The sequence below is a fragment of the Herpailurus yagouaroundi genome, unplaced genomic scaffold (genome assembly GCF_014898765.1).
Source record: "Herpailurus yagouaroundi ecotype Mexico unplaced genomic scaffold, PumYag 164, whole genome shotgun sequence".
Taxonomy (NCBI): Eukaryota; Metazoa; Chordata; class Mammalia; order Carnivora; family Felidae; genus Herpailurus; species Herpailurus yagouaroundi.
Genome location: NW_024412405.1, coordinates 2,773,705 through 2,791,190, shown reverse-complemented (window position 1 = coordinate 2,791,190; position 17,486 = coordinate 2,773,705). Strand labels below are relative to the sequence as shown.

The 17,486-nt window shown below is 50.1% G+C and overlaps 1 protein-coding gene and 1 long non-coding RNA gene across 2 annotated transcripts in view; one reads left to right on the top strand and one right to left on the bottom strand.

Annotated features, from left to right (window-relative positions):
• The window catches only part of LOC121037711 (uncharacterized), a 13,970-nt gene extending 2,542 nt beyond the window's left edge, over positions 1 to 11,428 (bottom strand). The window contains exons 1-2 of the long non-coding RNA XR_005793935.1: positions 11,311 to 11,428; positions 7,471 to 7,474 (exon numbers count right to left, since the gene is read on the bottom strand). This is a non-coding gene — a long non-coding RNA (uncharacterized LOC121037711). The remainder of the gene's footprint in view (positions 1 to 7,470; positions 7,475 to 11,310) is intronic.
• Positions 1 to 17,486, top strand: part of COL4A2 (collagen type IV alpha 2 chain) — a 172,433-nt gene that overhangs the window by 89,086 nt on the left and 65,861 nt on the right. The window contains exons 4-9 of the mRNA XM_040487084.1: positions 11,327 to 11,461; positions 11,548 to 11,592; positions 14,527 to 14,643; positions 16,354 to 16,425; positions 17,197 to 17,232; positions 17,340 to 17,402. Coding sequence (XP_040343018.1) covers positions 11,327 to 11,461; positions 11,548 to 11,592; positions 14,527 to 14,643; positions 16,354 to 16,425; positions 17,197 to 17,232; positions 17,340 to 17,402 — 468 coding nt within the window. The remainder of the gene's footprint in view (positions 1 to 11,326; positions 11,462 to 11,547; positions 11,593 to 14,526; positions 14,644 to 16,353; positions 16,426 to 17,196; positions 17,233 to 17,339; positions 17,403 to 17,486) is intronic.

The following is a 17,486-nucleotide window of genomic DNA, read 5'->3' as shown; positions in this document are numbered from 1 at the left end:
CACCTTCTCTTTCTGCCCCGGTCACTTTCTAGCAGGAAGCGGATTAATGAGCCGTGAAATGGCGGCAATTGAGCAGCGTTGGGTTAAAGCAGAGAAGCAGGTTCTCAGATAATCTCCCAGGGAGGTGACTGGCTCTGTTCTGTTGGGTCTGCGCGAACCCCAGGCGTACATCTGTTTGGCTTTGTCACTTTGGCCATTGCTTTTGGCTTTGTTGTAGCCTCGTGAAGATCAGTGAAACAGATGATTCAGGGTCCCAAGTCATGTCCGTTACTCAAGGGGCATTCGTAGGTGCCTCGACATTGCCTTCTGGGCACGTCCCACAAAGCTGGGCACGAATCCGTCCTCAGAGCCAATATGGGAACAGCACCTGCCCCGTAGAGGTGCCATGGGGATTAAATCCGTTTGCTGGTGGAAAGTTTTCCGCACCGTGAACGCTCCACTCTAGAAATGTTGGTTGCACTTATTACTTTGCTGTCTCCCAGAACTCTGCACTGGGTCTGGGTCTAACGGGTCCTCCGCTATTTCTGTGTACTTAGAACACATTCCTTTGGGCAAGTCAAAAGGGAAGGGAAGTACAAGATAATTAATTACTGTTAGTTCAAGTGCCCCGTGAAGAGAAAATCGGAATTTGATACGCTCTTTCGACACCGTTGGAATTCTGCCGTGAACATTTTCATCAGAATTTTTCCCCTGGGAGGTTAGCTCCCCGTGACAACTGAGGGACCTGCCCTCTGTCCCACGGAAGGGGGTCATCGTCACCCAGAACAGTCCCAAAATCTTGGACGCGACAAACCTGAAGTCTGAAGTGGGGCGGGGTCTCACTCCCAAAAGCGCGACTGACTGCCACCTAGTGCCAGCCGCGGGAACTGCACCGCGTTCCTCTGACAGGCAGTGTAGGAGGAGGCAGTGAGAAGGTGTCTTCTGTTGATACAGAGTGAAATTTTTATTGTAAAAAGAAACATTCAGCTAGTGTCGAAAAGCTTCCTTTTATAGCTTTTCCCAGACCCCCGTTGGTAAACACCCCTTTTGTCCGTAACCTCTGCTCCTCCTGAGTTACGGTGGTTGTGCAGAATGGTTCCAGCATGTTCCGTTTATCGCTAACAGTTGTCCTCAAAACAGCGTGGTTCAAAGATTACCAGAAGTAAATCCCTGGGGGCGGGAGTCCTGGCATTCCAAAACCCTGGCCTGGTTTCCTAGGTCTTGATTTCGGCGGCTGATCTCTCTTTATCCGATCGTACACAGTTTTGATAAGGCCGGCATCTCTCCCCATGAGTCTGGGTGCTCTGCCTTTGTGATCCACGCTGACGCCTGAAAAGCCCTCTCCCCAACAGTGCAGAACCAGATCACCTGCCCGGCCGGTAGTCAGTAATTCTGTGGTCTGGAGCAGAGTGAGGGAGGGATCTAAGGCTGTAGGTGACACACTTTGGCATACTGGGGGATAGAACCAGAGGGCGATAGCCCCCCACAGTGTTACACACTGGCACTGTGCTTCAAAAGTGCCCCAGAAACCATGAACTTGTTATAATGGTTGTAAAAGTGGTCTACAAGCAGCCTGTTCCCAACACCTGTAGGTAAGGGACGTTGGTGTTGGGAACGTCCGTCAGGCCACTTGGCAGGGAGTGTCCCACGTCACCCCGCACTCAGGAGCCCTGAGGCCTACGCAGGTGGCAAACCACCACCTTCAGGGCTTACCCAGCCTTCTAGGGTAGGACAGTGCACATAGTGATGTTTCCTGTGACCACAGGGACCTCCGTCAGCCCTGCCTGACTTGCTCCGAGCCAAGCTGCTTTTCCACAGCTGGATGTGAACTTAAATGCGTAACTGCATCCATTGTTTGAACTCATCACTTCCAACTTCTCACAAAATGCGCATAAAACATGGTTACTGCTCTTAAAACTTCTAATGACTTACTTTGGGGTACATTAGCCAGGTTTTCTTTTAAAAGGTGAGGGATGTCTCATTTTGTTAAAGGGAATGAAATCATTATCCTCAGAAAACAAAATGTTACAAGGGATCAAGAGAACAGCCCCAAACTGCATAGTGTTCTGGGAAACAGTCTGATCTTGGGCTCTGTGGAGACCGGCTCCCTTTGAAATGAGTGGTGGGGGTTTCAGGTCCTCCCAAGGAGACCCCGGGAGTCTCCAAAGACTGGATATAGGAGCATCGTCAGATCCAAAGCAACCAGAGTGAACCAGTATGGCCCCTGCTGGAGTTTTTTCAATCACTGGAATAAGGTCACTGACCCTTGGGAGTTTTCTTCTTTAACTCTGGGAAGCAAAAACATTGTAAATGCTGAAAATATGGAAAGTTCCATCCTGACGCATTTTGCTGGGCTACAGTTCCCGTCCACCTTGGGGACGGTCACACAGTCCTCTGTGCAGGGGAGTGAGGAAGCAGTCCTTGGGTTGTAAAGTGAGAGGAGGTCTTACATTCACTTGACGAACACAAGCATACAGGCCCCTAGAGTCAGCGGAGGGGGTCACCCTGACCATGGCAGGGACACCTGGAGCGTTATCAGAAGGACGTCATGAAGTGCTCTCGGGCAGAGGGCCAGCAGAGCTGTGGGTTAAGACCTCCACCTCCCTGGGCTGTCCCCTCACCTGTCCTGTGTGAGAATTATATTTGTCCCCTGACTCCCAAACCTGGCTTTGCATCGGGGACCTTGTTAAAAATATGGATTTCCAGGGGCGCCTGGGTGGTTCAGTGGGTTAAGCATCCGACTTCAGCCCAGGTCACGATCTCATGGTTTGTGGGTTCGAGCCCCACTTCGGACCTTGTGCTGACAGTTCGGAGCCTGGAGCCTGCTTCTGATTCTGTGTCTCCCTCTCTCTCTCTGCCTCTCCCCTGCTTGTGTGCATGCTCTCTCTCTCTCTCTCAAGAATAAATATTTTTAAAAATCAATATAATGCCAATCTCGAGAATAGTTTTCTTTCAGGTGACTGTGTTTAGTCTAAAAGCAAGCTAGATAGAACTGTTGGTCCTGCTCCTGGTCCATGCCACCAACATCCAAAAGGCATTCCGCACTCCTGCCGGCCAGTCGATGACCTCAACAGGGGAACCAGCATCGGGAGGCCCCACACACGGGTGTCTTCTGCGGCTCCTCCTTGTGCAGGCATCGCCCCCAGGGCTTGTTTGCCAATCACGGGGCCGTGAGAGAAACGCACAGGGTCTGCCATGAGTCACGTCACACTCGAGCGTGGCCTAGGAGTATGATCTAAGGAGACCGGCGGAGCCTTGGCACGTGGAAATGAATGGTCTCCACTGAGGCCGTACACGTAGACGGCTGTTTTAGTTACCTGCGGTTGCCTGATTTGGTAACTCCAAAATCGCCTCGTATTCTGGTTGTCACTTTCTGATACCTAAGTATAGCCAGCAGCCCTTGTATCACTCATAAGGACACGAAGGCCATTTGCTGCGGTTACTCTGGGCACTAATACTGTTTTCCGTGTAGTCAGAGCTCAGTTAGAGCATTTCCTGCCTACGAGACACCGGTGGTCCCAGAATCTGCTCTTCCAGCCCATTCTTGGCTGCCGTCTGGGCTCCCCGAGGCCCTCAGTTCATCCACATCCAACTCCGTGTCTTCTTGGGGGCCAGGAGGCTTGAGAAACCAAGTCGGTGTGTTAGGCAAGCAGTCGCGTTCGGGCAAACGAAATGTGTTTATTGCCGCAAGCAGGGGAAGGCTTTCCCAGAAGTTCGGCTTTTCTGACATATGCCAGGCAGCGTCACATCCAGACTGTAAAAAGCGTGGCCTCACATTGGGGTAAAAGCCATCGAGTGGGACGGCCCATGTGCTGCCTATTTTTAGAAGAAGGAGCAGAGTTTGCAGACGTCCTGCTCCTGTGGGTGGGGACAGGGAGATGACCCATTTCTCCTCTGCTGTAAAATGTGACTCATTTCAGGTAAAACTGTACAGCAGCATCTTACGAGTAGAGGTGATGCCTCTGGTGTGTTCTTTCTGAAGACCGTGCATCGTGGAGGCCAGGACCGCCTGGCCTTCTCTTTGGTCCTGACCCACTTCCAGTCCAGCCGCTCGGCGGGCTGAGTGCGGACGGCCCTCCTTTCTGTCCACATCACGCGCCACAGACCAGATTCCGGACTGGACTCCAGACCAGCCCTTAGTTTCTGCAGTTCGGGGTTTTTTTTTTTTTTTTTTTTTTTTTCATCTCCCTGGCAGACATTTTTAAAAAAATATTTGGCTAAGTGTTTTTTTAATAAGGCGTTTTAAAAGTGTCCCCTCTTCCCTCTTCCTTTCCGAAATATTAGTGACCTTATAAATTCATTCGTAAGAATGTTCCACAAGGACTTAGTCGTATCCAACAAGCCCATGAGCTTCAGGCTTCTCTTCTTTTTTTTTCTTTTTCTTTTTTTTTTTAACATTTATTTATTTTTGAAAGAGACAGAGCATGAATGGGGGAGGGGCAGAGAGAGAGGGAGACACAGAATTCAAAGCAAGCTCCAGGCTCCCAGCACAGAGCCCAATGCAGGGCTCAAACCCACAGACCATGAGATCATGACCTGAGCCAAAGTCGGACACTTGACTGACTGAGCCACCCAGACGCCCCTTAACTTTTTCATGTTTATTATTTTTAAGAGAGAGAGACAGAGCGTGAGCAAGGGAGGGGGAGAGGGAGAGGAGACACAGAATCTGAAGCAGGCTCCAGGCTCCGAGCCGTCCACACAGAGCCTGATGTGGGGCTCAAACTCATGAACCCTGAGATCATGAGCTGGGCTGAAGTCGGACGCTCAACTGACTGAGCCACCCAGGCGCCCCCAGACTTGTCTTCTTAATGTGTGTCTTCACCAGACTCTTCTCTTCATTTGTATTTAGGTTAATTTTGTCGAGGTAATGTTTTGCATGCAATTTAGTGGATACTGACAGTCGTGTACAGGTACATGTAATTGTGAAGGAAGACAGGTCCATGACCCCCAAAAGTCTCAGTCTCTTCCCTCCCTCTGCCTCCACCCCCGGCCACCACTGCTCTGTTTCCTCTGCCTAGTTTGGCTTTCTCTGAATGTCGTAAGTCAGATATCAGCATGGCATCCTACCAGCGGGATGGGTGGGATGAGCTTCCCTCACCATTACGCCCCGAGATCCGTCCTCCATGTTGCACACATCAGGTCATTTCCCCCTTCGTGTTGCTAAGTGGTATTCCATTTTACGAACGTACCAGTTCCTACACTCATCAGCCGCTGGACATCCAGGGTTTCAGCTGAAATAAACCAAACCGCTATGAGCGTTTACCTACAGGTCTTACGGTAAGTGGATGTTTAACTTTATAAGAAACTGCCACACTTTCCCAGAGAGGCTGCCCATTCCGCATCACACCGGCAGCCTCCCCGGCATGGTCCTGGCACGCCATCCTGCCGGGCGACCCACCCCTGGGGGGCCGTCCTGACCGTAGCCCTCCCTGGTGGCAGCAGTGTGGACTGGCTTCCCTCTGGTCGTCTTCTCTGAGGAAGAGTGGGTTCAGATCTCATATCGAGTGTCTCTGTCCTCGATTTCTGGGTGTTCTGTCTGTACTCTGGACAAAAGTCACGTATCAGACATATGTGTTCTGGAAATATGCCCCCCCATCTGTAGCTGCTCTTTATTTCTTGATGGTACCTTTAAGATCAAGCCTTCTGGTGTTTTCAACATTTTTCTTTTATGGTTCATGATCTCTGGGGCGCGTCTAAGAAACGGTTGCCTAATGCAAAGTCGCTAAGACTCTTCCCTGTGTGCTTTCCTTCAGAAAGTTAGAGTTTTAGCTCCTACACTCGGGTCTGTGACCCTTTTTGGCCACACATGTGTACGTGGAGACAGACGAGGGTCACGGTTTGTTTCCTTACGTGTGGATGTATTTGCTCTGCATAGATGCTGGTGCTGTGGTCAGGGCCAAATAATTTTGCAGAGCAGGGCTTCCAAGGCCAGTATAGTTCTACCTCATATAGGTGGAATCCGTGATTTGGAATGGTAGCCGGGGCAGGGCTGTTGTTCTGTTACACCAAAGAAGCCATAGACAAAGGGTGGCGGACCGACCACGGGCTCTGTCTCGCATGGATCGGGCGGCTGCTCGTGACCTGCTGATTGTTATCGTACAGGTTCTGCCCTGTTCCGATGCCTCCACGTTATCACGAGCTCAGAAAATGGTACAGACTCACCCGGCCAGGGCCGTCAGAAAACTCGCTCACCCTAAGAATGGCGGCGAAGTCTGAGTTGTAGCTGAAGGAATTGTTTTCTCGGATCCTAAAAGGTAGCCCTGCCCAGCTTCTAGGCCATTTGACGTATTTTCTAACGAGCTGGGACCTGGGCTGGAATCCCCAGAGGGTCACCGAGAAGGGCAGCATCGGACGGGCCGGGAAGGCCTGGAACGCACCGCCAGCAGCCGAGGAAGGGAGGGGCCCCCCAGGGGACGGGAGAGGATATGGGGCGTCTGCTGGGGCCCGCTGCCCATAAAAGGCAAGACAGGAAGAGTCAACTTCAGAAAGAGAAGGGATTTCCTACTATTCACATGTTGGCCGGTAAGTGAAAAGCTTATTCTTATTCGAGCAGGAAAATACTGTACTGTAAATTAAAAATCCTGATGTGCAGTGAAGCAGGGTTTTATCCTTGGAAACATTTCTCTTTATCCTTCTCTGATAAAGGAAGCAATTTTTTTTTCCTTCCTCCCCACAGAGAGCTGTAAGGTTAACAAGCTGCGGATGGAAACAGGCACCCCCTTGGGGCCGCGTGTGAGGCCATGCTTCTCGGGCCCCACTTCGTGATCAGCGCCCCACCTTCGCGTCCGCGTCCGCAGGCCCGGAGTCACCCCCGCATGCACGTAGCTGGTTATATTCTGCCCTTTTCTCAGAAGTGAAAATTCCAAGTTCAGGAAAGCTTAGTAAGAGTCTCAGGCCTTGAAGTGCATTCTGGCCGCAGCCGCGGTATTTGAGCAATGTGTATTCAAGTCTGGACACATTCTATCCACCTTTTCAGACTTCAGCTTCCACCACCGACCCTGGATCCCACACGGGCTCCAGGAGTGATTTCAAGAAGGAGACATGATGAGCAACCTTCCGTCCTCAAAGGGAGCAAAGTTGGTTCTGGCCTGTTGCAGATCCCACTGAAGCCTAAGACCCAGAAAAGTTCATTAGAAATAGTACTTAACAAACGTAAATATTAGATCTTCTTCTGCCTGATGTAGTAAACACTCAACTGTTCTTCTAAGACCCGACTTCATTTTTTATTAAATGAGATTTTTATTAAAAGATACCTGCTTCTGTAAGAACGTCGCAGGGGGAGGGGTGTTGAGCAGTAAGCCTCCCGGGCTACTGTACAAAGAAACCCCCCGGGGAGGGTGGTCACTGAAGCTCCAGGAGGGTCCGGGCCAAGCCTGGGACTCCGCATTTCTCTCAAGCTCCCAGGTGGAGCTGGTTCATGTCGAGGACCTCACTCGGAGCAGCAATGATGTAATGGAACACGGAAGCTTCAGAACCGGCCCACTCCCCAACCCGACTTCACGATACTGGGCTCCTTCCAGAGCCCCCGCTGTCTCCTCTCAAGTGGGGGTGACAGTTGTCACGTGTTTGGCATGGGGGTAAAATAAGATAAACCGTTTTTTCAAACCAAGACGGGGGCGCCTGGGCGGCTCAGTCAGTTGAGCGTCAGACTTCAGCTCAGCTCATGATCTCCTGCTTCGTGAGTTCGAGCCCATGTCGGGCTCATGGCTGTTGGTGCAGAGCCCGCTTCAGATCCTCTGTCCCCCTCTCTCTGTCCCACCCCATCTTGCACTCTCTCAAAAATAGAAACGTTTTTAAAGAGTTTTAAAAATAAAACCTATAACAGGCACTTCATCCCAGAAGATACGCGATTTAATGATGCTTTTTCCTTTGTCCTGTCTCCCAGCGAGTAACACGTAGATCTGAATCAGATCGCCTGGCGGGACGGGGGTCACAGCACATGGTCCCTCCACTCCTTTCACAGCGTCTGCTGGCTTTTAAGAAATGTTTCTCAGGAATGCTTTTGTCAAGTGCGCCGCAAGACTCTCAGGAGCCCTTGAGGTTTATGCAGAGACATTCAAACTAGACGTCTCCTTCTGGGGTAATTTTTATTTTTAACGTCACTTAGAACAAAAGGAAGGGAAGAGATGGAAATAGGTTTTCCGACCGTGACTTTCCCACTAAGGGTGGAAGTTGGTGATAATTAGCACAGAGGAAGCTCCTTTTCATTAGCTGATCATTCCAACTGCTCTTGACAGACACACTGGATGCCCTGGCCGGCAGGATATCCTCGGGGAGATCTCAGGCCTGATGACTAAAACATTCAGAGCAAGGTCCTTGACCTTGACGTCAATGTCCACTTCGCCTCAGCAGCACAGCGTTTGCACTGTGGGCAAGAGCGAGGGTCCAGTCCGTGGGGACGAAGGTCTGATTCAGATTTTCTCCAGACTCTTCCTGGCCCTTCCCCAGGGCGGAAGCTGGATGGAATTTGTGAAATGTCCCATCTGTCAGAAGCTCAAGATAAACTCCTCAGAATGTCACCATCCTCACACCCACCACGATGGCTAGAACTTCTAAGAAAGGGAAAAGAGCGAGTGCTAGCAAGGGTATGGAGAAATCTGGAACCCTCACAGACTGCTGCTGGGAATGGACGTGATGCAGCCACTGTGGGAAGCAGTCTGGCAGTTCCTGAAAAAGTTAGACAATTGCCAGAAGGCACAGCCATTCCGTTCCGAAGTCTGTACCCAGAAGAATCGAAAACAGGCACTCACACAGGTAACTGTACGTACACGTCCAAGTAGCACGAGCCACAGTGGCCCTAAGGTGGGAACCCCGTAAATGCCCATGAATGGATGAAATGGACAAATTGTGGTCTCTCCGTACAATGAATATGATTCAGCCGTGGAAGTGAATGGGGTACTGCAGGTGCTACCCCATGGGAGAACCTCAGAAATTCTATGGTAAATGGAAGAAGCCAGGCACAAAAGGTCATGTATCATACTTATGACTCCATATATGTGAAATACCCAGAATGGATAGATCCCATAGACACAGAGAGCAAACGGCAAATGTAGGGGCAGTGAGGAGTGTCTGCTCAGTGGGTACGGGGTTTCCGTTTGGAGTGATGGGAATGTTCTAGACCTAGATAGAACTGGTGGGTAGAGAACACTGTGAATGTGCTAGAAGCCCCTTTAAAGGGTCTGTGTTATGTTACGGGAATTTCACAGTGATCGCACGCCTCAGAAGAGGAAAGGCTCATTCCAAAAGCCAGACTTCCCATCCAAGAAACAAAGGCTGAAAAGAAGTTTACTGACAATGGCAGGAAAGTGAGTACATGATGTCGCTATCACTTTTCCCATCAAAGGGAACCAAGGAGAGGTTACTGAAGGCACGACAAGAATGTGGTTTTTCATGACGAAGACACACATGTTCTGCTGTGGTTAACAGTAGGTGCCGCTCCTAGTTGGAGGCGTGCAGTGAGCCCCCCAGATGGGGATGAACTTTGTAGATGGTAAAAGTGACAGTGTTACTGAAGAACATTTTACGCCCAAAAGGACGCTCGCTGTGCGAGCCTTACCATGACTGGGGGCGTTCGGGGGCTTGGGGCACACCGCATAATCACAAGAAGGTGGTATTCTAACAGTGCCAACAAAACAAAAATGATTACGACTGGAGAAGATCCGTAAAAATCAGAATCAAAGCACGTTTTGTCCCCACACTTCCAGCAAATGTAGCATGTGGAAGGCCCTGAGCGCTAGCCTACAGTGAGCCTGGGGTTCGTGTGTTCATGGTCAGGGCTACCCACCTTCCAACACAACCCTCCTCAACGAGGGGGAGACAAGAAAGCGGCGATAGCCCCCTTTTACCGCGTTGTTCAAAGACACGGAATACCCTGGCTTCACCACTGCCTGCGATGCTTGCACTCAGACGGAGTATCTGGTGAGTTCCGCCTTGACCGGACCCTCCGGAACACGAGGAGGGTAGAGCAAGAAAACCCATCATCTCCAGAACTGACCTGGCCCAGAGGGAGCCCTAAGGGGGCATCCCAAAACACCCTTTGTTGGAGGAGGCAGGGGTCCCGAGCTTCGGGGCAGGTCTCATCCATCGACTCGATCTTAACCTCCATCCGTATCTTCCGCCTCAGGGAAATTCTGACCGCTTCCCCCGCACCTGGGCCCCACGTCCACAGGCATCGGCAGTGTTGGGAGGTGAGGCCCCCACACCCCCCGGCCAGGTGAATAATCGCCCGTGGCGTGGATGGACCCCATTTTGTATACTCACCGTCTCCCAGGGAGCGCCGTGCACCTGCCCTTTGGCTGCTGGGGAAGGTGCTACAGCGAACACAGTCGTCCAAGCACCTGTTCGGTCTCCACTCCCAGCGATTTTGAGGATTCTCTCCGAAGTGGGTTGATGGATGGAATGGCAATTCTCTATTTAATTTTTGAGGACCCACCATCCTGTTCCACGTCGGCCGTGCCGTTTTACGTCCCCACGCGCGGTGCCGAGGGCTCTGATTTCTCCATGTGCTCACCGGCACATCATTTTGTCTTTTTTTTAAATAATGGCCACTCATGTCCGACGGCCACGGGCGTGGATTGTTACAGGCTTCAGACACCTTTAATGTTTCTCTGTGTGTGTGTGTGTGTGGTATGTCTGTAGACGGAAGATTATCTGATCACTTAAACATCTGGGGATCATTTTGATACCTGAGTGCCATATACATTTCCATCCTGTTACAGGCATTATACTGAGTAGAGATAAAATATTGGAAATTTGTTTGGAATTTTCTTGTTAACTGAGAACACATTTTTTATTTAAAAAAAAAAAAAGCCAGGTAAGGGGTGCCTGCGTGGCTCAGTCAGTTAAGAGTCCGACTTTGGCTCAGGTCATGATCTCACGGTCTGTGGGTTCGATCCCCGCGTCGGGCTCTGTGCAGACAGCTGGGAGCCGGGAGCCCGCTTCAGATTCTGTGTCTCCCTCTCTCTCTGCCCTTCCCCTGCTCACGCTCTCTCACTCTCTCTCTCTCAAAAATAAATAAATAAACATTAAAATCTTTTTTAAAAAGCCAACTAAGCTGATTCTTTCATCCCAACCTAATGCCAGCATTTCACGGTAACGCGACATTAGTGATCTAGGATGATATGTTTTTCTCACATTTAACATGGTTCTTTTCTTTTAACACTCTAGGCCTTCCTTCTTAGCCAGAAGTCACTCTGTGGCAATTGTGGCAGGAGATAGAACTGTCTACATGTGACGTTCCCTGGACATCATAGCTCTTTGAGAATGAAAAGCGTCGTTTCAAAAGCAGCACGCTGGAAAATGCTCGTCTGTTGTTATTAACCGTGATTAAACTCTGTTGTTTCTGCAGGGCCAGCCAGGGCCAGTGGGCCCCCAGGGGTACACCGGGCCCCCAGGCCTGCAGGGATTCCCAGGACTGCAGGGCCGCAAAGGTGACAAGGGCGAGAGGGGGTCACCGGGGATCACAGGACCGAAAGGAGATGTGGTATGATGACTTCTCATGTTCCCTCCACTTTTGCGACGGGCAGTGGGTGTCCCGGCCCACAGTGAGCTTGTCTGCCTTCCTTACAGGGAGCAAGAGGCGTTTCCGGATTCCCTGGTGCCGACGGAATTCCCGTAAGTGTTTTGTAAGATTTTGTAGGATTTTAAAACACCGAACACGTGCTAAGCAAGCTCCTGACTTACAGAAGCCTTTCTACCTAGGCCTCCTGTTTGGTTTACACAATGAAGTAGGGCTCCCAGTGCATCCTTTTTCCCCTGGAGTCCTCTCAAATATGGCACAGATTGGTTCCTTTGTAAATGTTCTTCTGCACTTGGCTTCGGAATCGAAGCCGGTTTTCGGCGAAAACCGGACCTGGTTTTGTAATGGAAGGCTAGCACGTTAGATATGCTCAATCAGAATGCGGCTTGACATTTTGTTGGAACCGTAAAGCGACCTGAACATAAAGGGGCACGGCCGAGATGGTGGGTGGGAGGACGCCCTCTGCTGGACGTTGGTGACGTTTCCCCAGTTCTCTAGTGAACCATGCGTAAGTGAGAAGAAAAGACAGGGTTTGTCCATGAGAAAATCTCAAAATGCAATAAAATGTGTTTTTCTAACCTAGTTTACTTTACTTCTTGTGGCATAAAAAAATAAATAAATAAACACAGCGGCCTGTCTCTCAACCTCTTTCACAAGGATCCGTGAGCAGATTCCCAGGGTCTGCCTCCTACGGATCCCAGCCGCGGGGACAGATGTGTTTATGGCACATGCTTTCGCCTGCTGCTGAGGTTTGAGGACATCTGCTTCAGGAACCTCCCTCGTGTGCACACATCCGAGCCCTTACCCCACATGCCCACACCCCCTGCCCCTGTGTTAGCACGCACATCTACACGCGTGTGCACACGTAACAGATGCATTCCCGGGGCTGTGGAAGCAGGACAGCCGCCTTGTAGGAGGGAACACAGAAGAGCCATCACAGAGAGGCTGTGCATCACAGAGAGGAGGTTCTTCAGAATGCCGGCTGCACACCCAGGAGGCTGTGCAGCGGTACAGGAAGGCGGTCAGGGCTACAGACAGGCCACACGCAGACCTGAGGCCCGCGTGACGGTGACCTGACCCGGAGCGTCCCCTGGATGGGGGCTCACACGCACCAGTTAGGACACACAGCTGTGTGAACAAGTAAGGTAGTCACTTCCCCATTAGTCAGAGTCAAAGAATCCGTAGATTTTCAGGGGTAAACAAATAACGATAGCATTTTCCTACCAACCGCCTGCAACGAAACCACCTATTCTTAAACCGCTTTCTTGAGCTCTTTGGGCCGCCTTGTCGGTTTTGTCTTCTGGAAGTCGAAATCTGAGTTTAAAAGGAGGGATGTGGAAAAACAGTATAGCTGCTCTGAGTCATATTTGGTTTTTCCACTGTATGCCCATTTACTCTGAGGAGGAAATAGTTCACAAGTTGGAGAGGCAGTATCTTCACATGAGAGAGTGGTCACAGTAAGCAGGTAACCGAGCGGTTTCCGCAGAAACTCCGTGCTGCTGACAATGGCCTCGCCCGCTGACCACAGGACTCTGGAACTGCACATACGTGGACCCATGTGCCATCTGCCCCCGGGCTAATTTTAGCCACTTAGGAGCCATATATAAAATGTGATGTGCAGTCAGATCTTAAGAGCCATGTCCAGTTAGATGTTGAACATGAGACGGGCGGTCGGTTCAAGGTAATTGCACTTTTTCTTTGAAGAACAGTCTCCAACTAACGTCTGACTGACACGCCATGTCACATGACTTAGATCAGTTCCAAGGGAGCAAGAAAGGCCCACAGGAGACAGATCACTCCGGAGAGGAGTGAAGAACTCGAGTTACGAAAAGCATCACGGAAGACCGCACAGATCGTGAGCAGAGCACCCACCGGGCTTGTTTTCTCAGGCTGAATTTGAAGGATCAGCTTTCAGAGACCCCTAAAAAAAGGCCTGTAGTTGGCCACTACCAAGGCAGCTGGCTGCACTCTCAGCTGAAGAGATGGATGGTACCCCGTGATTTCCAGGGCAGCGGGGATTTCTCTCGTCTACCAGGGGATTGGCTGTTGGATCTGTGCTTGTCTGAGGGTCCCAGTTAAAGCAGCGGCTTTGAGTGTCTAAAGGAGAGCGATGAGAGGTAGACAACGAAATTAAAATGCAACTCTTCTCGTTGTGTTTCTTAATATCGTTCAGGGTCCAGGCACTCTATGTAGGATTCGTTCATTTCTCTTGAAATGTCCCAAATTTCTCAAAGTAAGTGTAAAAGGCATCCTAATGGGGCCTCAAAAAATCCACTCTGGAATGTATGCTTGGTCCATTGTCAGCAAAAGCAAAATTTTAGAGAGATTAAGAAGATGGCATATATCTAAACACGTGCCGTGGGAGGAAACAGCAAAATAGGCCGTGGTCTCGTAGTACGTAAGTGGCAGGCAGGTCATTAACTCAGCCTGACTCCCTAGCTATTCAAAAGACATTTGGTCATGCTGCCTTCCCTCCCCTCCCCCACCCCGACATCTCTGAACATCAGATGTTGCTTTTATTGGCTTTATTCGAAAGCAAATAAGAGGAAATCAGTTCTTCTACATACGGCGAAGTCATGGATGAAATCCCATCGGGGGGCAGGGGGAGTGTGAATCTCTTTCCTGTGTAGGATGTGAGTCTGTCACCTCACCCTCTACAGTTCAGTTGGGCACAAAAGATGGGGCCCCTTGTTGTCCTTGAAAGACCTAGCCGCTTCCAGAGTGCCTTCTAGAAGTTTTAAATCTACCGTGACCCGTCCCTGCTGACACAGACCTCCCGATAGACCGGCGGTAATGGACTTCTTTACCCAGCCCATGGCAAACAGAACTTCGTCCTGACGGCCTTTCTCCTGCTCAGAACCGAACCTGTGTGCCTCCATTTACTTAATCTTTCATTCACCTACCTGCTGGTTTTGAGTTCTCTTTGCCCTTGGGTTCATGCAGGGTGGGAAGATTTAGAAGTGTTTTATCACGCTCTCATGAGAACGCCAGACCGTGTGCTAGAAGGCTCACCTACTCTTCTCTCCCAGGGACACCCGGGGCAAGGTGGGCCCAGAGGACCACCTGGTCACGATGGCTGCAACGGGACGAGAGGAGACGTGGGCCGCCAGGGACCCGTCGGCCCCGGGGGGTTCGCTGGCCCTCCTGTGAGTATCAGGGCAGCGGGTGCGGCTGGGGTGGTGAACTCCAGGAGCTGGGGGGGGCCGGCCCTTGTCCGCAGACGGGTGGAGGATGTGTGGTGTGCCTTTCACGGGCCCATCCAGAAGGCCCTTTTAGAAATTGTGTCAGACAGACTTTCCAAGGAGGGCGGGTTGGCTCCTGTGGACCCCTCGGCCGGGGCGGGTGTGCTCAGCCCGGCTCCTTCACCCCCAGGCAGGTGCTCCCCTGTCCCTAGGCAGCGGTCAGGATGCACACGTTCCTGCAGACATCTCGGCATGATTTTCCTGCGTCCAGAGAACTTCATTTTCCAAATTTATTCTGTAAACAAGATAGAAAATAATCCGTGTGGTTCGTATCGTGCAGTTTTACCTGTGTCCTTGCATTTCCCCCCATGCTACAATTCAAGTAACAGAGAAGAATTGGGCAAGAGCAAAAACAAAATCAAAAGGCTTAATTAGAGCTTGACAGGATGCCGTTAGCCCCCGTCTTGTTAGATTCTAAACTCCTCTGTGACACGGAAACAGCCCCTGCAGGTAGAAGTGTGCTTTTTTTTTCTTTTTAATGGAAAACTTCCATGTATTCATCTGTTTTGTAGACTCAGTTTTCAGGTCTTTGCAAAGAATCTTGAAGTGTTTTCCATTTCTGTATGGCTGCCTTCTTGCCATCAAAATATTGCAAAGTCAGGGTTTTGCCAACATCTTATTTGGTAAAACTCTTTATTTAAGAAAACATTTCTAAGACTGGGGAAGAATATTCACACGTTCCTCCCCGTGTGTTTCCCCCTGAAGTTCGTGGATTTCTCTTATTCTCACTTCTCCTCCCCAGTCCTCTCCCTGGGTTGTCTTTTATGTGTGGGTCACCTTGTCAACGAGGACCATCACTTTCCAGTCTGCTGTAATGTCATGAAACTATCATTATCAATAAATATAACCATCCCTTTAAAATACTGATTTTATACGGGCGCCTGGGTGGCTCAGTCGGTTAAGCATCAGACTTCGGCTCAGGTCCTGATCTCACAGTTCGGGAGTTCGAGCCCCATGTCCGGCTCTGTGCTGACGGCTCAGAGCCTGGATCCTGCTTGGGATTCTGTGTGTGTGTGTGTGTGTGTGTGTGTGTGTGTCTCCCTCTGCCCCTCCCCCTCTCACACTCTGTCTCTCCATGTGTCTTAAGACAAAGTTTCAAAAAGAAAATTTTTTTAATACTGATTTTATACACAGGCATTGAAAGACATTCATCCACGTACAATGTGCACACGTACTGAGTGTATTTGTCACAATTCCACTTTTACAGAATGACCCAGCATCTTTCCCAAAAATGGTGCTTCAGAACATATGTGTTAATATCTTTAGCACCCTAATGCCCAAGAAAAGACAAAGTGTATTATTACGAAGAGAAACAACATGTTGGCATCCTGAAGGATTCGTTTACTGAGCATCCTTTTGGGTTTTTGTAAATAACCTAAGTCCTTTAAAATGTTTCCATTTTAACTTTGAAGGAAGATACTATTGGGTAAATACGAAAGTCTCATCTTTGTGGCTGAATGTAGGACTGGTGTTCAGAATAACCCAAATAAGCCATAAGGACCACTGACATTGCCCATAACAGACAATGTCTAATCACCCACATGGCTAGCACTGCACTGAGTGTTCACGGGCCTTTCTGTGTTTTCTCTGTCTTCCACGTCCTGTCTACCATAGGGGCCCCAAGGACCCAAGGGGCAGAAAGGTGAGCCGTACGCGCTTTCCAGTGTGGACCGCGACAAATACAGGGTATGTTCGCTAGAGGTGGGACTCGTGCCTGAGCTATCAGGGTAATTCCTAAGTAATAACAAAACTTCCCTAGTATGGCTGAACTATAAGCAAGTGCCTCTGGGGTGGTAGAACAGCCCAGCACCATGAAGACTCTAAAAACCTTCGATTTCTATCCTGGGGCGCCTGGGGGGCTCAGTCAATTAAGCATCCAACTCTCTCAGGTCACGATCTCACCGTCCGTGGGATCAAACCCCAGGTAGGGCTCTGTGTTGACAGTGTGGAGCCTGATTGGGATTCTGTCTCTCTCTCTCTCAAAATAAGTAAACTTTAAAAAAATCATCGATTTCCCATCAGGGTGACATTTACCTGTGGGTGCACAACTTTCCAGTCTGTATTCACAATGCCCCAGATAAAGGGTAGCATTACCAAGCCCCTGGCGGGGCTGATATATTTTCCGAATTTGTTTCCAAAGTTGTGATAAAATGTAACTAAATCTAAAGACACTTAAAAACCAGAACTCTTGGGGCTCCTGGGTGGCTCAGTCGGTTAAGTGTCCGACTTCAGCTCAGGTCACGATCTCACCGTCCGTGAGTTTGAGCCCCGCGTCGGGCTCTGTGCTGACTGCTCAGAGCCTGGAGCCTGTTTCCGATTCTGTGTCTCCCTCTCTCTCTGACCCTCCCCCGTTCATGCTCTGTCTGTCTCTGTCTCAAAAATAAATAAACGTTAAAAAAAATTTAAAAAATAAATAAATAAAAACCAAAACTCTTAAAATTATTTTCTCTCAACTAGGGTGAACCTGGGGAGCCTGGATTGGTCGGTTTCCAGGTAAGGTCTATTTTCATTAGAGAATGTTCCAAGCAGAATGTCAAGAACTCAGGACTGCACATACCGGTGTCCCTCTCCTAACAGCCTTCCTTTTTGCCTGTACGCAGGGGCCTCCCGGCCGCCACGGGCCTGTGGGACAGATGGGTCCAGTTGGAGCTCCAGGAAGACCAGTAAGTGGCAGGTGCCCGGCTCATTCTCAGGGGGCCATCAGGGTGTCCCCTAGACACACGGCTTCTTCAGTTGTTGATGCATGT